General features: G+C 31.4%; 2 protein-coding genes across 2 annotated transcripts; both read left to right on the forward strand.

The window, feature by feature from the left end:
• The first annotated feature begins 81 nt into the window (after positions 1 to 81).
• Positions 82 to 4,223, forward strand: LOC132750988 (uncharacterized). Its single transcript, XM_060741089.1, has 3 exons — positions 82 to 191; positions 2,589 to 2,698; positions 3,412 to 4,223. Exons 2-3 carry the CDS (start codon positions 2,599 to 2,601, stop codon positions 4,221 to 4,223), a joined length of 912 nt encoding a protein of 303 aa, XP_060597072.1. The 5' UTR covers positions 82 to 191; positions 2,589 to 2,598.
• Positions 4,224 to 4,494: 271 nt separating this feature from the next.
• On the forward strand, positions 4,495 to 11,173 carry LOC132750979 (zinc finger protein 675-like). Its single transcript, XM_060741071.1, has 2 exons — positions 4,495 to 5,054; positions 11,037 to 11,173. The coding sequence occupies exons 1-2, from the start codon at positions 4,516 to 4,518 to the stop codon at positions 11,104 to 11,106; spliced, it is 609 nt and encodes a 202-aa protein (XP_060597054.1). The 5' UTR covers positions 4,495 to 4,515; the 3' UTR covers positions 11,107 to 11,173.
• The last annotated feature ends 6,844 nt before the right edge of the window (positions 11,174 to 18,017 follow it).

An 18,017-nucleotide genomic window follows, 5' to 3' on the forward strand; every position in this document is an offset into this window, starting at 1 on the left:
TTGAATATATCGAATTCTATTCTTAATTTCTAAAACAAATATCAGTAAAAATAAGAATGTTTAATAATACGTCAAATCGGCTTCAAAACCGGAAGTAAATAACAAGAACATTGTTTTAATTTTCTACTAGAAAATCCAGATAAATTTGTTATTTACCTGCGTTATGTGAGTTTGTCATTCAAGGAAAAGGTGTGAGTGTTTGTTTATACTAAAGTGTGCAACATATTCATGGGTCAAATATTTTCAGTTATCAAATGTTTGAACTTTTGGACACTTATTCTCCGGAGTTAAATAATACATGTACATGTATGCTTTTCTCTCGTCGATTCGTGACTCTTATTTGGAAAAATTGCACTTGCACAACAAATATCAGACATACATACAGTTCAATTAGTGCATTTGTTAAATAAATTCATTATCTAAAAGTTCACAAACTTTAAATTACTTCTAAAAACAACCGCTCAAAGATTAGAGCAACTGAACATGTCAACCATGACTGTCTTGCTCAGCTGGACGCTTACCCATCGATTCGTGAAATCCGATTCACCCTGTGACGTCATCAAAATATAGGTGCTCACACCACTAAATGTTCGCATGGTTATTTTCAGCCCGATCTGATCAATATATGTTTCAAAGTCTTAAGTAAATTCTTACAGCATAATGAATATTTTTTTGGCTTAAGTGTAAGTGTGTTTGATAAATTAAAACATTAATATCGAATATTTTAAAGTAATTAGGTCGCCAGCTGATTGTAGGGTAAGGTCATTTACACCTGTTCAATTACGCATTTTGATTGGATAGAATTGTCAAATCGAGTGTCTAATAAAACTTGTGTAGTTTTCGGATGGTGAATGTCCTTGCAGAAGTATTTATACCAGACAATTATTTAGGTCACGAATCGATGAGAAGGCACGAATCGATGAGAATAAGGCATATGTATTGTGGCTGATTTGGAACACTTTTGTGTATCATGTTTTGCTAGGTGACAGCCGCGTTGTCGTCTTGTTGCTAACATAGCATACCAAACGGCACATTGTCATGCGGTGTGTTGTCGTGATGTCACATTGTTGCTTGGCTCAAATAGAAGGACAGTGGCTATTTGTATAAATATAAGCCAAGCAACAGGGTGCCATGGCGACAACACACCACATGACAAAGCGCTGTTTAGCATGCTTTGCTAGTGACAGGACCAGACTTCCCAAAAGTTACAAAAAGTGTCAGACATTCGGTCTGACAAACCATGAAAATCTGTCAGACCGACACGAAATCTGTCAGACCGAATAAAATAAATCAAAATCAAAGGAAATCTTGTGTTTGTATTTTTAAGACACTTGAGTTTAATTTTTTTGCTGTAAAAATCTGTACAATCCATACAGCGCATTTTCACCTCCTCTCTGTCGTACACCAACGATTCACGGTCCTGCTTCCATTTTTCATTAAATTTTGTCTCAGGTCTATTCTCTTCATCCTTTTACTGCTGTTCTGCGCGCTCCTCTGACGTAGATTTTCGTTTTTTCCCTGGTTTGTCACATTTGCGGATAAAAGCAGGACCGACGTATTTCGGGAAGTCTGCAGGGCTACAAGACAACAGTGCGACAACGCACTGTTTGACATCTTTTGCTAGCGTCAAGAGGAAAAGGCTATATCGATATAAGTTGTGTTGTCGCTATCAACAACGCAACACCCAAAGTGTACCAAATCAGCCACCATATGTATGACTTTTGTCCCAGGTCATATAAACTGATTAATAAGACTTTGTGTTGTGATACAGTTGTTTAGACAGTAGCGGATTTTAGAGTATATGCATCTTATACTGGCTGATGGTACAGACAGGAATATCAAGATCAAGTGTAACCAGTGTCTATTCTAGGATTCGAAAAACAGGGAGGATTTTTATTGACAAGAGAGAATTTATTACATTTTTTTATCTTTTTCCTTCTTTCTCTATGTAAAATTTTCCCCCTTCCTCAGAAAAAATAGGGGGGAATTCTCAAAAATATGAGTGAATCCCCCCTCCTAGAATAGACACTGGTAACTTGCATTGCTTAGTTATCACTCCCAACAACTAATTGGGCAGTGTCAGTTTAAAAAAATGCAGTTAGTGGTTGGACTTGGAAAAAGACATCACTCGTTCAAAAACAATGTCTCTTTGACAAGTCTAGTTAGTAAGACTATTCCTGTCTGTGACCATAGTTTGTGTTTTATTCTTTTTCTTTCATATTACTAATAAATCATATTTCAGAATGAAATAACTAAAACTAATATGGTCATTTAGCATTTTTTTCTCATAGAAGCATGTGAGTTTAGAACTAATCATTCATAAGAGCAAATAAATCTTGAGAACAGCATTCACAATAGGTGCGCAAGAAAGAGGTCATTTAAAGCAGGTGTCTTGTCGTACATGGGGATTGTGTGACAGGTTTTTCTAGCAAATGTAGATAATCCTGTCTTGTTTTGTCCAAGAATAAAACGGATAGCTTCTTTTTAAATAGTAAACAATCAATTACCTGTTGTATACTGATTAAAAAAGTGGTATTTATGCTCTGTCTATAGTTTATTACATGTACATATGATTTTATTAATTTCAGTTTAAGAACAATGGATTGTTACTTGCTGACACTTTATGTATCACTAGAGCAGGAACTGGCAATCAGAGAATTGTTTGTTTACAATGGATGGAACTTCAATAAATATCAAGGTACAGTCAATGTGTTATCAATGTATTTTACTGGGATTATAAAAAGATTTCATAGTATTTACTCTCAAAGAATTCTTTCAGCTTACTCAAGGCTCTAATAGAAGCACCAAGCATATCCTATAGATGTTCTTACAGTTTTAAATTAGATACAAAAGAAATAAAACTTTGATAAATATGTCAGAGTTGTAGTGCTATGAACTTCAAAAAAAGTAACAGCTTTGTTCTTAAATTTTTATTGCAGGTGCTGTGAAATAGTCATTTTCTAGTAAAACACTTCCTAATTCAATTGTAGTTTTAAAGAGCCGTTTATCTGCTGCAAAAATTATTGTTTGAATTTTGAAAAAGAATATTTTCCAAAATGTTTGTATGAAACAAATATGAGAGTAAATTGCCTTAAAAGCAAATGCATGAAACATTTGCTAAATGGATGAAACCCTACTTAAACTAGGAGAATATTTTGTTCTGGATCACTTTATTCTGTTTACGTACAATTTTCATGTGTGTTGAATAACAGACATTCTATGTAACAACTCTTAAAACATCAACCATAAGGTTATGGAACCAATATATTTTTACTGTAGAAAAAAATTATGAAAATATTTTATAAGATATAGCTTTATTATTCTCTTTAAGCTTGTAAAGTTGCATGCATTTATCTTGATGTTTTATTATTGCTTTATAGTTGAGTTGATTATGTTTATGTGTATTTTCAGTTTCTGAATATGAAGGCTACAGTTCAAAACCAAACTCAAGCCCAAGTTTGCAGAGGAAAGATGATATTAATGTTTTAGATGTGACGGATTCACCACAAGCTAAATTAATTGATAGTGAAAGATCCAGCATAAAAAATGGTGATCTTGTTTCAGATAGTCAAAAGGAAATATTCTCTGATCTTCAGCATTTTGTGGAAGCAACATTGATTGCAGTAAGTTCTGATTGTGATAAAACTGATCAGTGTGGTATTGAACCCGATTTAAGTGATAGTAGTAATAGTCCAGACATTTTAGCTAGGAACCAGCCATGCTCTTCTGAAAGTATAGCTGTAGAGGAAAATGGTACCAGCACTGGTTCTGTTAATGTCTATGATGAAGATGGGGTGAGAACTGGATCAGTCAGTGATTTGGAAACCGGCAGCAATGTTGTTGATCTTGATAGTTCTAGGTTTAAAACCAGAAATGAAATTAAAGGGGAGAATGGAGTAGTCGAAGGCGGTGATTTAATGATAACTAACATAAAATCTGATACAAGAAGCAACAATATGTTAACCAATGAAAACAAGACTTCCTCTGACTTAAGCAATTTAAATGATGCAGATTTACTAGAAAACGTTGATTCAAAGTCAGTCATGTATGGTAATAGCAAACCTAGCGCGAGTCTAGATTCTCTTCCTGTAGAAAATAATGTCAAGAATGACTACAAAAGTAAAAGAAAGAGAGCTGCAGATATGAATATTTGTATGACAAGAAGTCAAATGAAAGGTAGGATGAGATTAAAGGAGAAAAAACTGGATACAAGAAAAAAATGACATTTTTTTCAGAAAACAGTACCCAAAAAAAGAAGAAAAATTTAAAGGGGTGGGTTTTTTCATTGTAAGGAATGCAAATTAAACATTTTAGGTTTCTTGGAGTTAAAATAAAATACCAGAAAAGAGGGGAAATGTTTTTTTAAATTTGTGAGTTTTTGGGGAAAAAACTTTCCCACGTCGGGGTATTACCCCAATTATCGGGGTCTCATTTTTGGAAATATCATTTTTAAGGAAAACCAAAAGTGAAACTGTTGTGGTAAACTTAATAGAAGCGCAGACATTGAAGATTCACATGAGGAAACATTCGGGTGACCGTCCGTACGTCTGTCATCACTGTGGACTTCAGTTTTATTCCTCATCAAATCTTTTAAGTCATAGGAACAGTGCTCACAGTGATTTCCGTGAATTTCACAAATGTGATATATGTGATGCGAGACTAAGCACTTTGGGTAATTTAAGGGTACACAAAAAAATAGTCCATGCTGTTGAAAGACCATTTACTTGTGAAATATGCGGTAAATCTTTTAAAACACAGAAATCCCTAGAGCAAGTTCATGCCAAGGTTCATTCAGAGGATTTCCCGTATAAATGTGAATTTACAGAATGTGGGAAAATGTTTAAACGTTCAGAAGGTTTAGCGGATCATATGAGGAGACATAATAATGATAGAAACCATTTCTGTGAAAAATGTGGCAAAGGATTTTATTCCAATAAAGAGTTAACGTTGCATACAAGAACACACACAGGAGAAAAACCTTATATGTGTCAGTTATGTGATTATAAATGTGCACTTGCAGGAAACCTTCGTAAACACATGAAAACCCATTCTCAGTAAATAAATAAATTTATTACACAATCTTTCATTTTACTTATCATCATTATCTCAGTCAATTAAACTTAAAAGTTTTTCTTGATTGGCACTTTAAATACATAATAAATGTTGAAGTACATATTAATGGACAATTTTGTCAGTAAATGATTTTTAGCTTGACTATACAAAGTATATGGAGAGCTGTCCTACTAGCCCCGGTGTCCACGTCCTGATTTCAGATTAAAGTTTTGGTGCAGTAAAAGATTTTCACTATAATTTTTTCATTTCTTAAAGCATCAACTTCAAACTTCAATATATGTTCCTATCAACCACATCTTATGTGACAAGGCTCATAACTCAAGCACCAATATTTTCAGATTTATCTCCCCTTGAACTTAAAATATTTTTTACTGTTGCTTCTTTATTTTTAAAGGATCAACTTAATACTTGAAATATATGTTCCTTATTATTAACCACATCTTATGTTACAAGGTTCATAATGCTAGCACCAATATTGCAAGAATTATCTCCCATTCACTTACATTTTTTTTTACCTAAAAATGTTATTTGTTACTATTTTTTTTTTAGTTTTAAAGGTATCTACCTCAAACTTCAAATACATATTCCTATCATCAACCACATCTTATGTGACAAGGTTCATAACTCTTGAAGCAATATTTTTAGATATATCTCCCTTTGAACTTAGAATTTTCTTTAAGAAATGTTATAACTTCTTTACTTTTTAAGGTATCTACTTTAAACTTATATATTATATCTTTTCATTACACACATTTTGTGTGACAAGGTCCATAACTTCAGTGTGATTTTTTCCCAGAATTATTCTCCCTTGAACTTGGAATTTATGTTAACAACTATAACTTCTTGTCATAAGAAGATATATATTTATATCATAATTGAGTTTTCTTTCATAGTTTTGTCTTCCTTACTGCATCCAGTATTTAATTAGTCGAGTTTCGACTGTGACAGCTCTTGTTACTTTTAAAATTTCTCTTCTTTTAACACTAATGCAATTTCTTGATCGGTAGCTGAAGTACTTGCGCATATTACACAAGTTTCTGGGTTGAATGATTTTTGGCAGAGTTATTGCCCTTGAGTAAAAAAATGTGTTTTGCCCTGTAAATGATTTTTGTGTCTCCTGCTACTTGGTAGCTGCAGCATGTAATTGCCTATCATGAGGCGACACATGTGATCACTGATCACTCTGTTCTTTGTAGTGTTATGCTAGCGTTCTTATAACATTTGGCCATGTTGACAATATAGTGGTTTGATAGCTAATTTACAACTCTGCAATTTATGTAAGTAAAATCATGAAATTTAAGCAATGGATTAGTGATTGAAAGCCATGTGGCCCTTTTTGGATTTAAAATTGTTGGGTGTTTGTGGCTGAGTGATTACGGTCATTGACTTCAAACAACTTGTCCTTCACTGTTCTGGGTTCAAATCCTGATAGAGACTTTGGATTCTTTTATGTGAGGTAGCTATCCATCTACATGTAGCCTAAGAAACAGCCTTGGCTCTACTTGGGTGCCCATTCTTTACCACTTGTCCTTTAGAAAGGCCCAGGCTAAATGACATGAGAAAAAACAAACAAAACTGTCACAGGCAACATTTTTCTTTAATCTTTAAATATACATGATAACAACAAAGGATTTCTGTATCTTAAAAATATTTCATCAAATAAAACAATAATCGTTAAGCTACATTTAAACAAAAAATAAATGTTACATGTACAAGGTATACCAGTTACAGAATAAAAAGCAATATAGAGAAGTAGGATCAAGCTTTTATGCCATCTGAATTAACATGTTGAAAAACATCGAACAATCTCAAACCAGTTATCCTTCCTTAGTCTCTAGTCAGAGTTATCCTTCCTTAATATGTAGTTATCATCTCCTAATTTCATTATTTAAGAATTCATTAATTTCATTAATAAAGTAACCATTAAATTCATTAATAAAGATTCTATTCCTTTCATTAATAAAGAAACTAGTAACTTTTATTTATAAAGTAACCATTAATTTTTATTATTACAGTAACAATGAAATTCCAATAATTTTCATTTATAAAGTAACCATTAATTTTCGTTAATAAAGAAACCATTAATTTTCCCTTATAAAGCAACCATTAAATTCACCTAATAGGGCTTACAAATATTCATTGTTGTAATACTAAAATTGTTCTGTTTCAAAATGAAATTTAGTTAAGATGTTTCTTTAAAGATCAGTAAAATTTCAATCATGTCCATAAATTGATGAAACTAACCTGAGCAAATAAAAATAAAGGGAAATAATCCAAATGCGTATATTCTTCACATGAAAATAAAGATAAAGTGATATATTACTTACAGCAGTATCCTATGACTTGGTGAATGAATTACAAAATGTCCTATGCTAATTGCTAAAGAAAATAACGGGGAAAAAATCATAAATGAAAATTGCACGAAGTTATAAAATTGCTGAAAGTTTTGAAATCTCAAAGTTTTTACATGTACTAGTTTGTCAATAAAACATCGCTATGTCATACTCATTTATGAAATTAAAAACAGACAAAAGTAAAAAAAAATTCTGTTAGTATAAAACCAATTGCTTAATGTTGTATATTTTCTATCTCATTACTAATGAAACATGATTACAAAAAATGAAAGAAAAAAAAATCCCAATTTTTCTAGTTAAAAAATAATTGTAATATTGTAATTAATAATTGTAAATCAAATCATCCTACATCTGAACTTCAGCTTAGATCTCCAGCTATCATTATTTCATTACTTTTTTTCGAAAACAGTTAATAACAACAACTTTGACAAAAAAAGCAGAAAGAGTACTAAACTAAAATGTCATGCTCTAAAGTAAGTATTCTTCAATACAATGATTTTAATCATACCTAAACTGTCCAAAAGTTAATTATTAAACCCAAAGAGTAAAATGTAAATGTGAAATATAAACATTCTTAGAACAGGGTATTTTCTCAAAGGAACAAGCAAAAATATAACTACACATAAAACTATATAATTTATATCTGACACTTTCAGTCCATTTGTTATAGAGATAAAACAGCAACTTGACAATTCTTTGTTGAGGAATTTAAAAATCTGATATACAAATAGATCTTGCAAATCAAATTGATTGGCATAGAGTGATGTTCTAAAATATGAAAAGGTTGTTTAAGCCTGTTATCATGAACTGTAGTAGCGGTACAATATGGAAATTAACTTCTTTATTTGTGTGACCTATTTCTTTCTGCTCATTTTATAAATATATCCAAACCAAAAATATCATTTTTAGCAAACCAAGAAGAAAAATTTAACAATTTCCAACTGAGAACTGTTTAAATACCCTAAATCTTCTGGTAACAAAAATGATTAATTAGCCTTTGTCATCAGTAGGAAGCCAGGTCAGCCTGTACATCAAATGATCAATGCAGTCTGAACAGGCTCTATACTGTTGGTATTACAATTTTCTTTGTAATTTGATACTGAAATTCCTGAAACATCAAACAGATTGTTCCATATTCGAAGAGGGGGAAGTCCGTGAAAGAAATTCAGCAGGTGGTTTAACCAAAGATTTTTAAAGATACAAAATGCCAAGTTACCACTTTATATCTATACACCATTCTACAAAAAAATCACATATAAACAACAAAAACTGTTAATTTAGCCCTGTGATTACATGAGGTAGTATTTAAGCTTTGCATATAAAAATTTACACCATTTTAACACAATATTAGTAGACCAGACTCTTCTTATAATCAAGAAAATAACCAGCCTCCATTTATACCACTGAACATTACATCTCTTAACTTCTCAAGAGAAAATAGATAAAAGATAAATGAAGCAAAGATCCTACTCAAATCAAACTTGTAAAAAATGCGCCAAAAAGTTTGCAAGTTGCCCAAATTCTGATTTACTTTAAACTAAATATCAAAGGGCTATAACTCTGCCTGCCAAAAACAAAAAAGCAAAATATATGCATCTTTAGTTCTGATAACTTGGATTCACCATTAAATACCATTCTGGTAAAAAAAACAATGAAGAAAATCCCTTGTTTATCAACTGGATCTAAAACAATCCAAAATCTAATCAAAAATAAAAGAAAAATCTATTCTATAGAAGCAGAGCGAGGCTTGTATTTATTACAAATCTAAGCATGACATAACCCAATCTCCTACACAGTGATCTCCCCTTATCAGTACAGAGATCTCTGCCACCACACACATGTTTAACAATATTTTGTTAAGAATATTTGTTAGCTTTTGAATTTATTTTTCATCATTTTGTATACATTTGATAATATTTTGATAAACTATTATAAACATAGGTACTGAAAATTAAAAATAAAACAGAAAGAGAAAAATAATGTTAGATTTTCTATGTAACAGTCGATATTTACATTTGAGTTTCGATGTGATATCATGTGACTTTCATCATTATGTGACATTTGTGAAGGCAGTAATTACGGTCTGCCAAGGGAGGTTATCACTGTAAGGAGTTTGGACATAACCTGATATTGCAACATAGTAAGATACAGTAGGAAAAAAAGGCGAAAAGCTTATGTATATTTTTAAAGCATACATTACTGATAATTCAGACCAGTGCTGTGTTAATAACCATAACATTAAATGCCATATTTCACTAATAGAAGACAAACATCCAATAATATCACCAATATAACATCATCTTATAGTGGGGAGGGGGCTCAGTGCGAAATAATTTTTAATTTTCCAAACCTTATGGAAAATGTTTTGAAAGTTATATATAATGAACCCACTATTCCTCTTTTACACCAGATCTTCACCGATTCTGCTGAAGATTGAATGGTGCATTAGACGAAAAAAATCACATAAAAACAACACAACAACATAACATTGATACCTTACATATATAAAGAATATAAATAATGCAATATGTACAAAATATTTACACAATTATGTACAGGCATAAACAAATAACATTGAAATCTCTAATTTATACAAAGACGGCTTTACATTCTTAATGTATCGGAAAAGCTGTTACGATATACCATAAAAAAATTACACATACATGTATATATACATACAAATGAAAGTAAATGCACTGATATAGTAATAAATAAATACTTCATAAAACAACAATTATTAGTAATATACTAAACAATATAAAAAAACAATGTTCATGAAATATGAGAATTACAACAAAGCTTTCAAGATTATGTTATTGCTAATACGGAAAAAAAACATGAAATAATATTTTGTGGATCCAAAATAAAATGAACAAAAACATTATTATGTAAAAGAAACCCACAAAAAATAGTTTCCATACCATTGTGTTTTAGCAATTTAGCTTATTACATTGAAAGATATCTGTGACAAAAAAAATGTAATGTAGTTACATGTATAGTTTTTTTTGTGGGAAGAAATATGAATGAAAAAGTGCCCTAAAACACATTGTAATCTTTCTTTAAAGCAACTCATGGTTGATATCTCATAACATTGTTATTTATTTCTGCCATTTTTTCCCCGCCTCATATATAAAATTTAAACCGATATAAAAACTCTTCACACTTCACAGACACTTAGTGAACACTAGAAAGGTAAAATTGAAACAAGAGGTAAAATAAATGTTCATGTGGACACAGAGATTGATGATTTTTATATACACATGAAAATATGAACAACACAGCACAAGATATCTTTAAAGTTTCAACACATGATTCCACTCATTAAGAAGACCTATTGCAGAAATTAGCCATATTTGGCCATTGGGTAAAAAACAAGAAGTAAATTTTAACCGAAAAAAAAAAAAAAGTTTCAAGAGCTATTAAGACCGCATATCAAACTCTTGTCTAAAATTTAGGACCTTGACAGTAAACATTATGCTTCAAAATATAAAAAAAAACATTACCACAGCTAAACTGTAATATTCTGATATAACTCAAAATGTGTAGTATAGTTGAAACCGTTTGTTGAAGATCGTGATTTACTGTATGCCATTTTCACTTTGTTTGCAGATCTAAATCAGCATTAAGACAGGAAACAACAATTTACTATCAGCAGACAACAAATGGTTTACTCTTTTAAAAAAAACAACAACAACATCCCACTTTCTAGTCAGTAGATCACAAATGTTTGGTTGATGCATTACAACACTATTGGTTGATGCATTACAACACTATTACAGTCAGCAGACGTCAAAAGCCCGGAAGGTACAAACAACATTATTCGTTAAGCAGACAATAAAAGTGATTTGGTTTTTCAGCCAACACCAACAATTTCGGTCAGCAAAATGTCAAAACGTTTTCAGCATATGCGATAACTCTGTCACATCAAGTGACAACAACAAATTTGGATGTTGCAGATGACACTGTCATATCGTTTCTGTACAATGGATTGGCATCATGTGTGAAGCAGACGGGACTGTATTGATGGCAGTGATACGATATGAACACATGGAATTCTTCATCTCTCTGTGCGATTCAAATGGGACAAAAATAAGTGCTTGTATACTGAAAAGAAACAAAGAATAGGTGAATTGTTTTATAGTTACACTACATATCATATTCGTTTTTTATCCAAATTTTCCTAAGGATAAATCTAGGTGTAAGATTGGTGCATGTTGGCAGACGGGCAGGAACAACAAATTTCATGTGTCCTAAATTTTGCACGGCATTTAAAATAAACTGTGAAAGAACTACTGACATTAAGTGCCCTGGCAAATAATTGTAAGGATCATTTTTGGCAAAATCCTGGGCCCCTTTTTTTCTCCTACATTTCTCAGAGGATTTTAATCAAACCCTCACAAAACTATTTTCATCTTTTATCCAAGGGCAAATTGTTGTGTCCTGTGTGATTCACTTATTATTGTCTGGGAACATTCATCTTTTAAGGGCAGTGACACTCAATAACAAATTTAGACACAATTTAAATACAAGTTAAAAAGGGGCATAACTCCAGACAATATAACTTTCAGAATAATGTCCCTTGTCTTAGAACACTGCACCACACTATGAAAAGAAAGTATTCCAAGTTGGGTGTTGATACCTATCAGAACATTGACACAATGGGTTACTTCTAAGTAGTTGCTTGACTTTTTCTTTAAAACTGATAAGCTAAACGTTATTCAAATACCATTGTTTATTGCCAAAAAATAAATTAAATAAATAAAATTTTGACTTATTTTAGAAGACAATCAGTTCCATTTGATAAAATTTGAACTTGTTTCATACATCATACCATAAGTTGTCATCTTAGTGAAGTAACTGGTTAACTCGGACTTATATAATTTAATAAGAGTTAGCCAGGTATTCCACTAAGATGATAATGTATAACAATATGACATATATAATTGACTATTTATGACTTTAATAAAGAATAACATTGCGACATGTTTATAATTGACTAGTTATGCCTTTAATAAAGAATACTTAGTATACTTACAATGCTGGCATGAAGAGCCATAATGTGTTGGGGGACATTTACATTTGCCTTTACGACATTGTCCACCATTTAAACATGAAGATTTACACTGTACTCTGTGCTTCTTCTCTGAACAATTTTTACCAGTGTATGGGTGTATACATTCACACTGTCCAGGACTAACACATTTTGCACGAGACCCACATCCATCGGGACAAACAGCTGAAATAAAATAATACCAATAAGCAATCAAACACATATACCAAGTAAACTAGAGGCTCATAGGGAAGACAGGGCCTGCCTAACTGTGTTGCCTCTTTAAATAAAGTTGTTATTATTATCATTTTTATTATTATTTTTACCTTAAACTTTCAGGGCTACAATTAAATTTGTATAAATGACAATGCCTCATCACCGTAGAGCATTGTTTCATTGAAAAACTTTAAATTCTGAACCATAAAAGTTTTGGATGTATAAACAATGGAATATACCATAAATTATAAAAGACTGAAACAAACTTACCATTTTGACACATGGCCCCTTTATAGCCTACCGGACACATACAGACATTATAACCCACACACTGGCCCCCATTTTCACAGCCCAAAGAGCAATGAGGTTTACCAGATCTTGATATTTCTGAAATGAAAATAGAAAAAAATACTGGCATGAAATATATATTCAATTTTTATTGAAAATGTAAATAAGAAATTTAGTAAAAGAAAGTTAGTTTATAAATATCTATTTAGGACTGAATACACAAACAAGTTCTTGCAACTTCCTGTCTGCTTCGGTTCACCTTTAGAAGTAATAGAAGTATCTAAGTATTATTTAGATCCATTATACGTCTTTTCAATTTTACTTTTCAACTGATCAATAAATATTATTTTGAGTCTGTTTTGCTTTTCTACAAAATGTAACATAAATATCCACTAATATACAAATATAGAAACATTTTCTTTCATAATCACGTCAAGGCAATCCCTTTTCAGGTTGAATGTATTTTTTAATAATATTTAAACTAAACTTCAAAAGACCATCAGATTGATTTAATTATCTAATTGATGAGTTAAGTTAACCAAAAATTTCTTATGAATTATAAAGCTTATTGAGTATGAATTTGTTATTTATTCAGGAGTGTTTCAAGTTAAATATTTACAAAAGGAACAATTACTCTTATGGTTATATAATGAGAGAACCTACTAAACAGAACAAATATATCTTCATGCACATCTAAAGCGAAAAGAATATGTCAATAAATTGAAAATCACTGCATGATAAATCAAAATTTTAATGTTGTTTCAGACACCCTTGCAGGTGACTGATTACTGCTACAACTAATCTCTATATAATCATCCTACGCCAAAAAAGTAGTTCTCATTAAACCACAAAGAGGTACTATTGTTCTGCTGGTTTTTGAAGTTAAAGATTTTATGACAACATTATGAATAAACAAGTTCTATTATACATATAAAGTGTTTTCCTTTTCAATTAACTTTTCCTCTTATGATAATGATTACGATCTGTAAAAATTATCTGAAAATTACCAAAATATGACTTGCCTAGTATCGTAATTTGAATAATTTAAAATAATCTTTTCTATTCATATTTAAATGTGAAACAGATTTGATTACATCCTTTTTTAAAGGTAATTTCTCTTTCAAGTCCATATCTATAAACTTGTAAATACATGCATGTATGCCATAAATGATACAAGCCTTATACATTATAGATTGATTCATCAAGCTATTTATAGATCAAAATTCCTGTAGATTACCATTTTTCATTTTACGCCTCCTCTTATGTTTTTTACAGCACAGAACGCCAGATGTAATGCCCTCTTGATATGCGCAGCTCTTGTCTCTAGGAACTTTATCCCTCGACCGGTACACGTCAATACGACCATGAGATAAACACGATGGTCTAGTATATACAACCTTTCTACAATCACGACCAATACCAGCAAGACGTCCTTTCCCAGAATGACACCTGAAATTTAAGAAATTTATTTTATAAGTTATCACTGCTTTAGAACATATGAAATATTTGTTGTCAATATTGGATTAATTTATATTTAGTGAAGCTACATTGTTAAAGGCCACTCCATTTCATTTGTCCTAGTCATCACACAAGAATACTTTTTATTCCTCTGATTAAAATAAAAGAAACTTCAATTTACATTGATTTGTAGAAAAGTTTGTTGTTTTTTCACCCTTCAATTCATTTCAAACAAACCAACCCTATAAACATACTTGTCAAAAGCTTGGGGTCATATAACTTCAATCAAAGATTTTTAAGGATAGTCAAAACATTAAATTATGTGAAGCAATTGTAATTATTTTGGTGGTAGTTGAATGCAAGATCATTAACAACTACCTTCTGCATTTCCCACTTTTATCATTTGCAACATTATATGCATAACATCCTTTTATGTCAAGAATATCCAGCCAGCTGAGGTCCTCCAGTCTATGGGAGTCATGGCTACTACACACCCTCCAGCCACGTCCACATAATGTGCTTCCATGCTTAACATGACCTTTCCAACGACCTGAATTATAACAAAAAAAATCATTCTAAAACTAGAATTTCAGCAGTCGTATTTTAACACTACCATGCCAAATATATGAAATAGACTTACCCTCTATTATTTCTTAAAGGGGTTTCAGTATCAAAAGGCTAAAAATTAGTTTAGATTCTATATATAATTTTTTTTAGCTCGTTATGAAAGCTTGAAGCTTTTTTAAACCACTGGCAACAACACTTCCTAGATTTACCACCCAGTGCTGGTGTCTTTTGAGGAAACATGGTCATGACCCCAGTGACTTAGGGTTCAAACCCATTACCCCTAGCTGGGCTAACAGACAGACACATTAACCACCAGGTCATCTCTTCCTTAAGTTAAAATTGAGTAACCAGTAATTGAAATTGGACAAGTGGTAAAGGCATCACATTAGTATCACAAATATTCAAAGTATTAATAGATTTCTGGAATATGGACAATACTATTTATCAGTATAAGGGAAATTTTCAAAATAAGTACCGACTGAATAGCAAACATTGCAGACCATGATCAGACGGCACATATCTACAGTCTGATCTTGGTCTGTATGGGTAGATTCAGTTGCTACCAGCTGGCTAAGTGGTTATGAGAGGTTCATAAAGAATAATTTGTGGAGTTTGTGTTATGAGAGGTTCATAAAGAATAATTTGTGGAGTTTGTGTTATGAGAGGTTCATAAAGACTAATTTGTGGAGTTTGTGTTATGAGAGGTTCATAAAGACTAATTTGTGGAGTTTGTGTTATGAGAGGTTCATAAAGACTAATTTGTGGAGTTTGTGTTATGAGAGGTTCATAAAGACTAATTTGTGGAGTTTGTGTTATGAGAGGTTCATAAAGACTAATTTGTGAAGTAAGTGTTATGAGAGGTTCATAAAGACTAATTTGTGGAGTTTGTGTTATGAGAGGTTCATAAAGACTAATTTGTGGAGTTTGTGTTATGAGAGGTTCATAAAGACTAATTTGTGGAGTTTGTTGTATCATTAAACTACAAAGAAAACACACTTATAGCAATATTAGAATTTCTTCAGTACTTTTTAACAGCATGAAATTATTCTTGCATAAATTTTTTTAACGAAATTTTAATAATGATAGATTTTTCTAAACTAATATTTAAAAAGGTTCTATTTTTTTTTAACCTTGTATATGCATAAGTATTGAAAAATCATTTCAAAATTTAATTGACATGATCTGTATGTTGATTCAGACTGCAGTGTACTTTAATTAAAGTAAACATGCATTTTTTTAAAAAAAAGACTTTAATGTCAAAGTAAATAGAAATGCATTGCATTTCAGCAGAATTTAAGAGCAGGAAGATACCGATTTCACTACATTAGATTGCACATATGGAAATGACTAAGTATATTTTAAATATTAAAGCGGCATGCTTTCAGACGAGCCAAAATATTTCAAGAAAATCCAACTTGAGAAAGTACTGAGATTTCAAGAAAAATAAAAAGAGTAAAGTAATAATTGGTATGTTATGTGTGATTAATGACTGACTTTGCAATGTATATCACCATATTCTACCACATAAATAATGCAGTAATTATCAGCTATTTTTGCACATTTTGACCTCTTTATGGTATTAAAATTTATGTGCCTTGTTAGTGCCGTTTTTGTTTAAATTACTTTCTTTGTTTACTTCACAATATTTTACTTTTAAATTAATTTTCAAATTTTACATGAAAGTAAGCATGAATCTGGAGGGATGCTGCTTTAAAATAATATTAAAGTAATGAAAAAAAGACTGATATTAAAGATTAGTTTTTTAGTGTCGCCTTTACCTGAACAAGCATGAATATCAGGATGAATGGAAAGTCCCTCTGTCGTCCCGTCTTCACACCCTGATTCATGATCTATTAAATAAAATATACATTTTATAACATTTTGCTAAAAGTAATAGATTATTACTTCATAAAAACATTTGGATTCCAGTTTCGAAGTAAATTCAATTCATGGCCTGATTTTTGTAATTATCATTTCTCTTTTTTTTTAAATTATGCATTTATTAAACACATACCTAGGTACCTGAAAACTAATACAGAAAATCAACATCTTGAACGTAGCCAGGATATCTTTCTTCCATTACAGTCTCAAAAACTCTTGCATTTCCAACCAAATGAAGGAATTAGCAAATTATTAATTCTGTGACTTCAGTTTTGCTTATCAAAGTAACCTTATAATAATTTGTTGTGTGAAACCTAGAGTAACTAAGTAAAAATGTACCAGTTGTAGAAATGTAGGTCACTGATTTGATGAGTACAATAACATACGAAAAACCTGTCATCAAGACACAGTCACTGCCCCTTTCAAATTTCCACTTTTTATTTATTGATTGCCTCTTATAATAACTTATTTAATATTTGCAATGAATGTAACCCGTTTTATAAAAAGACATTGTATTTCAGAGCACTAGAAACTGACCTTTGATGAAGACTTGTGTATGAGCAATATCTATACCCTCTTCATTTATCACCTCACAACTGTACTGTCCCGAGTCCGACTTTCTTGTCAGTGTGACCAACAAGTCCCCGTTAGTAAGAACGGATATCCTCGAGTTACGAGACCCTCCAATCTTTGAGCCATCTTTGTACCATTGAGTTCTTGGCGTAGGAATTCCTTCAGCTTGGCATGACAGCATAAATATCCTCCCTACATTCACATCAATTCTCTCAGGGGGCGGGGCAAGTATATGAGGCCTCTTTGCTATAATAAAAAATATCATATTATCTAATCAAATATTTAAATATTGTATATCTATTGTAAATTTTGTGCTGTAAATGATGGCAGAATTAGGACTTATGTAGAACTAATCTGTTTCTATAAAGCAGAATTAGGACTTATGTAGAACTAATCTGTTTCTATAAAGCAGAATTAGGACTTATGTAGAACTAATCTGTTTCTATATGTAGAACTAATCTGTTTCTATAACAGTATCTCTAGAACAAACAGAACTAGACACATACAAATTTAATAACGAAGCACGTTTCACACATATCAATATATACATTTGTTGA

This window comes from Ruditapes philippinarum, unplaced genomic scaffold (assembly GCF_026571515.1).
Source record: "Ruditapes philippinarum isolate M1 unplaced genomic scaffold, ASM2657151v2 ctg997_1_1_1_1, whole genome shotgun sequence".
NCBI lineage: Eukaryota > Metazoa > Mollusca > Bivalvia > Venerida > Veneridae > Ruditapes > Ruditapes philippinarum.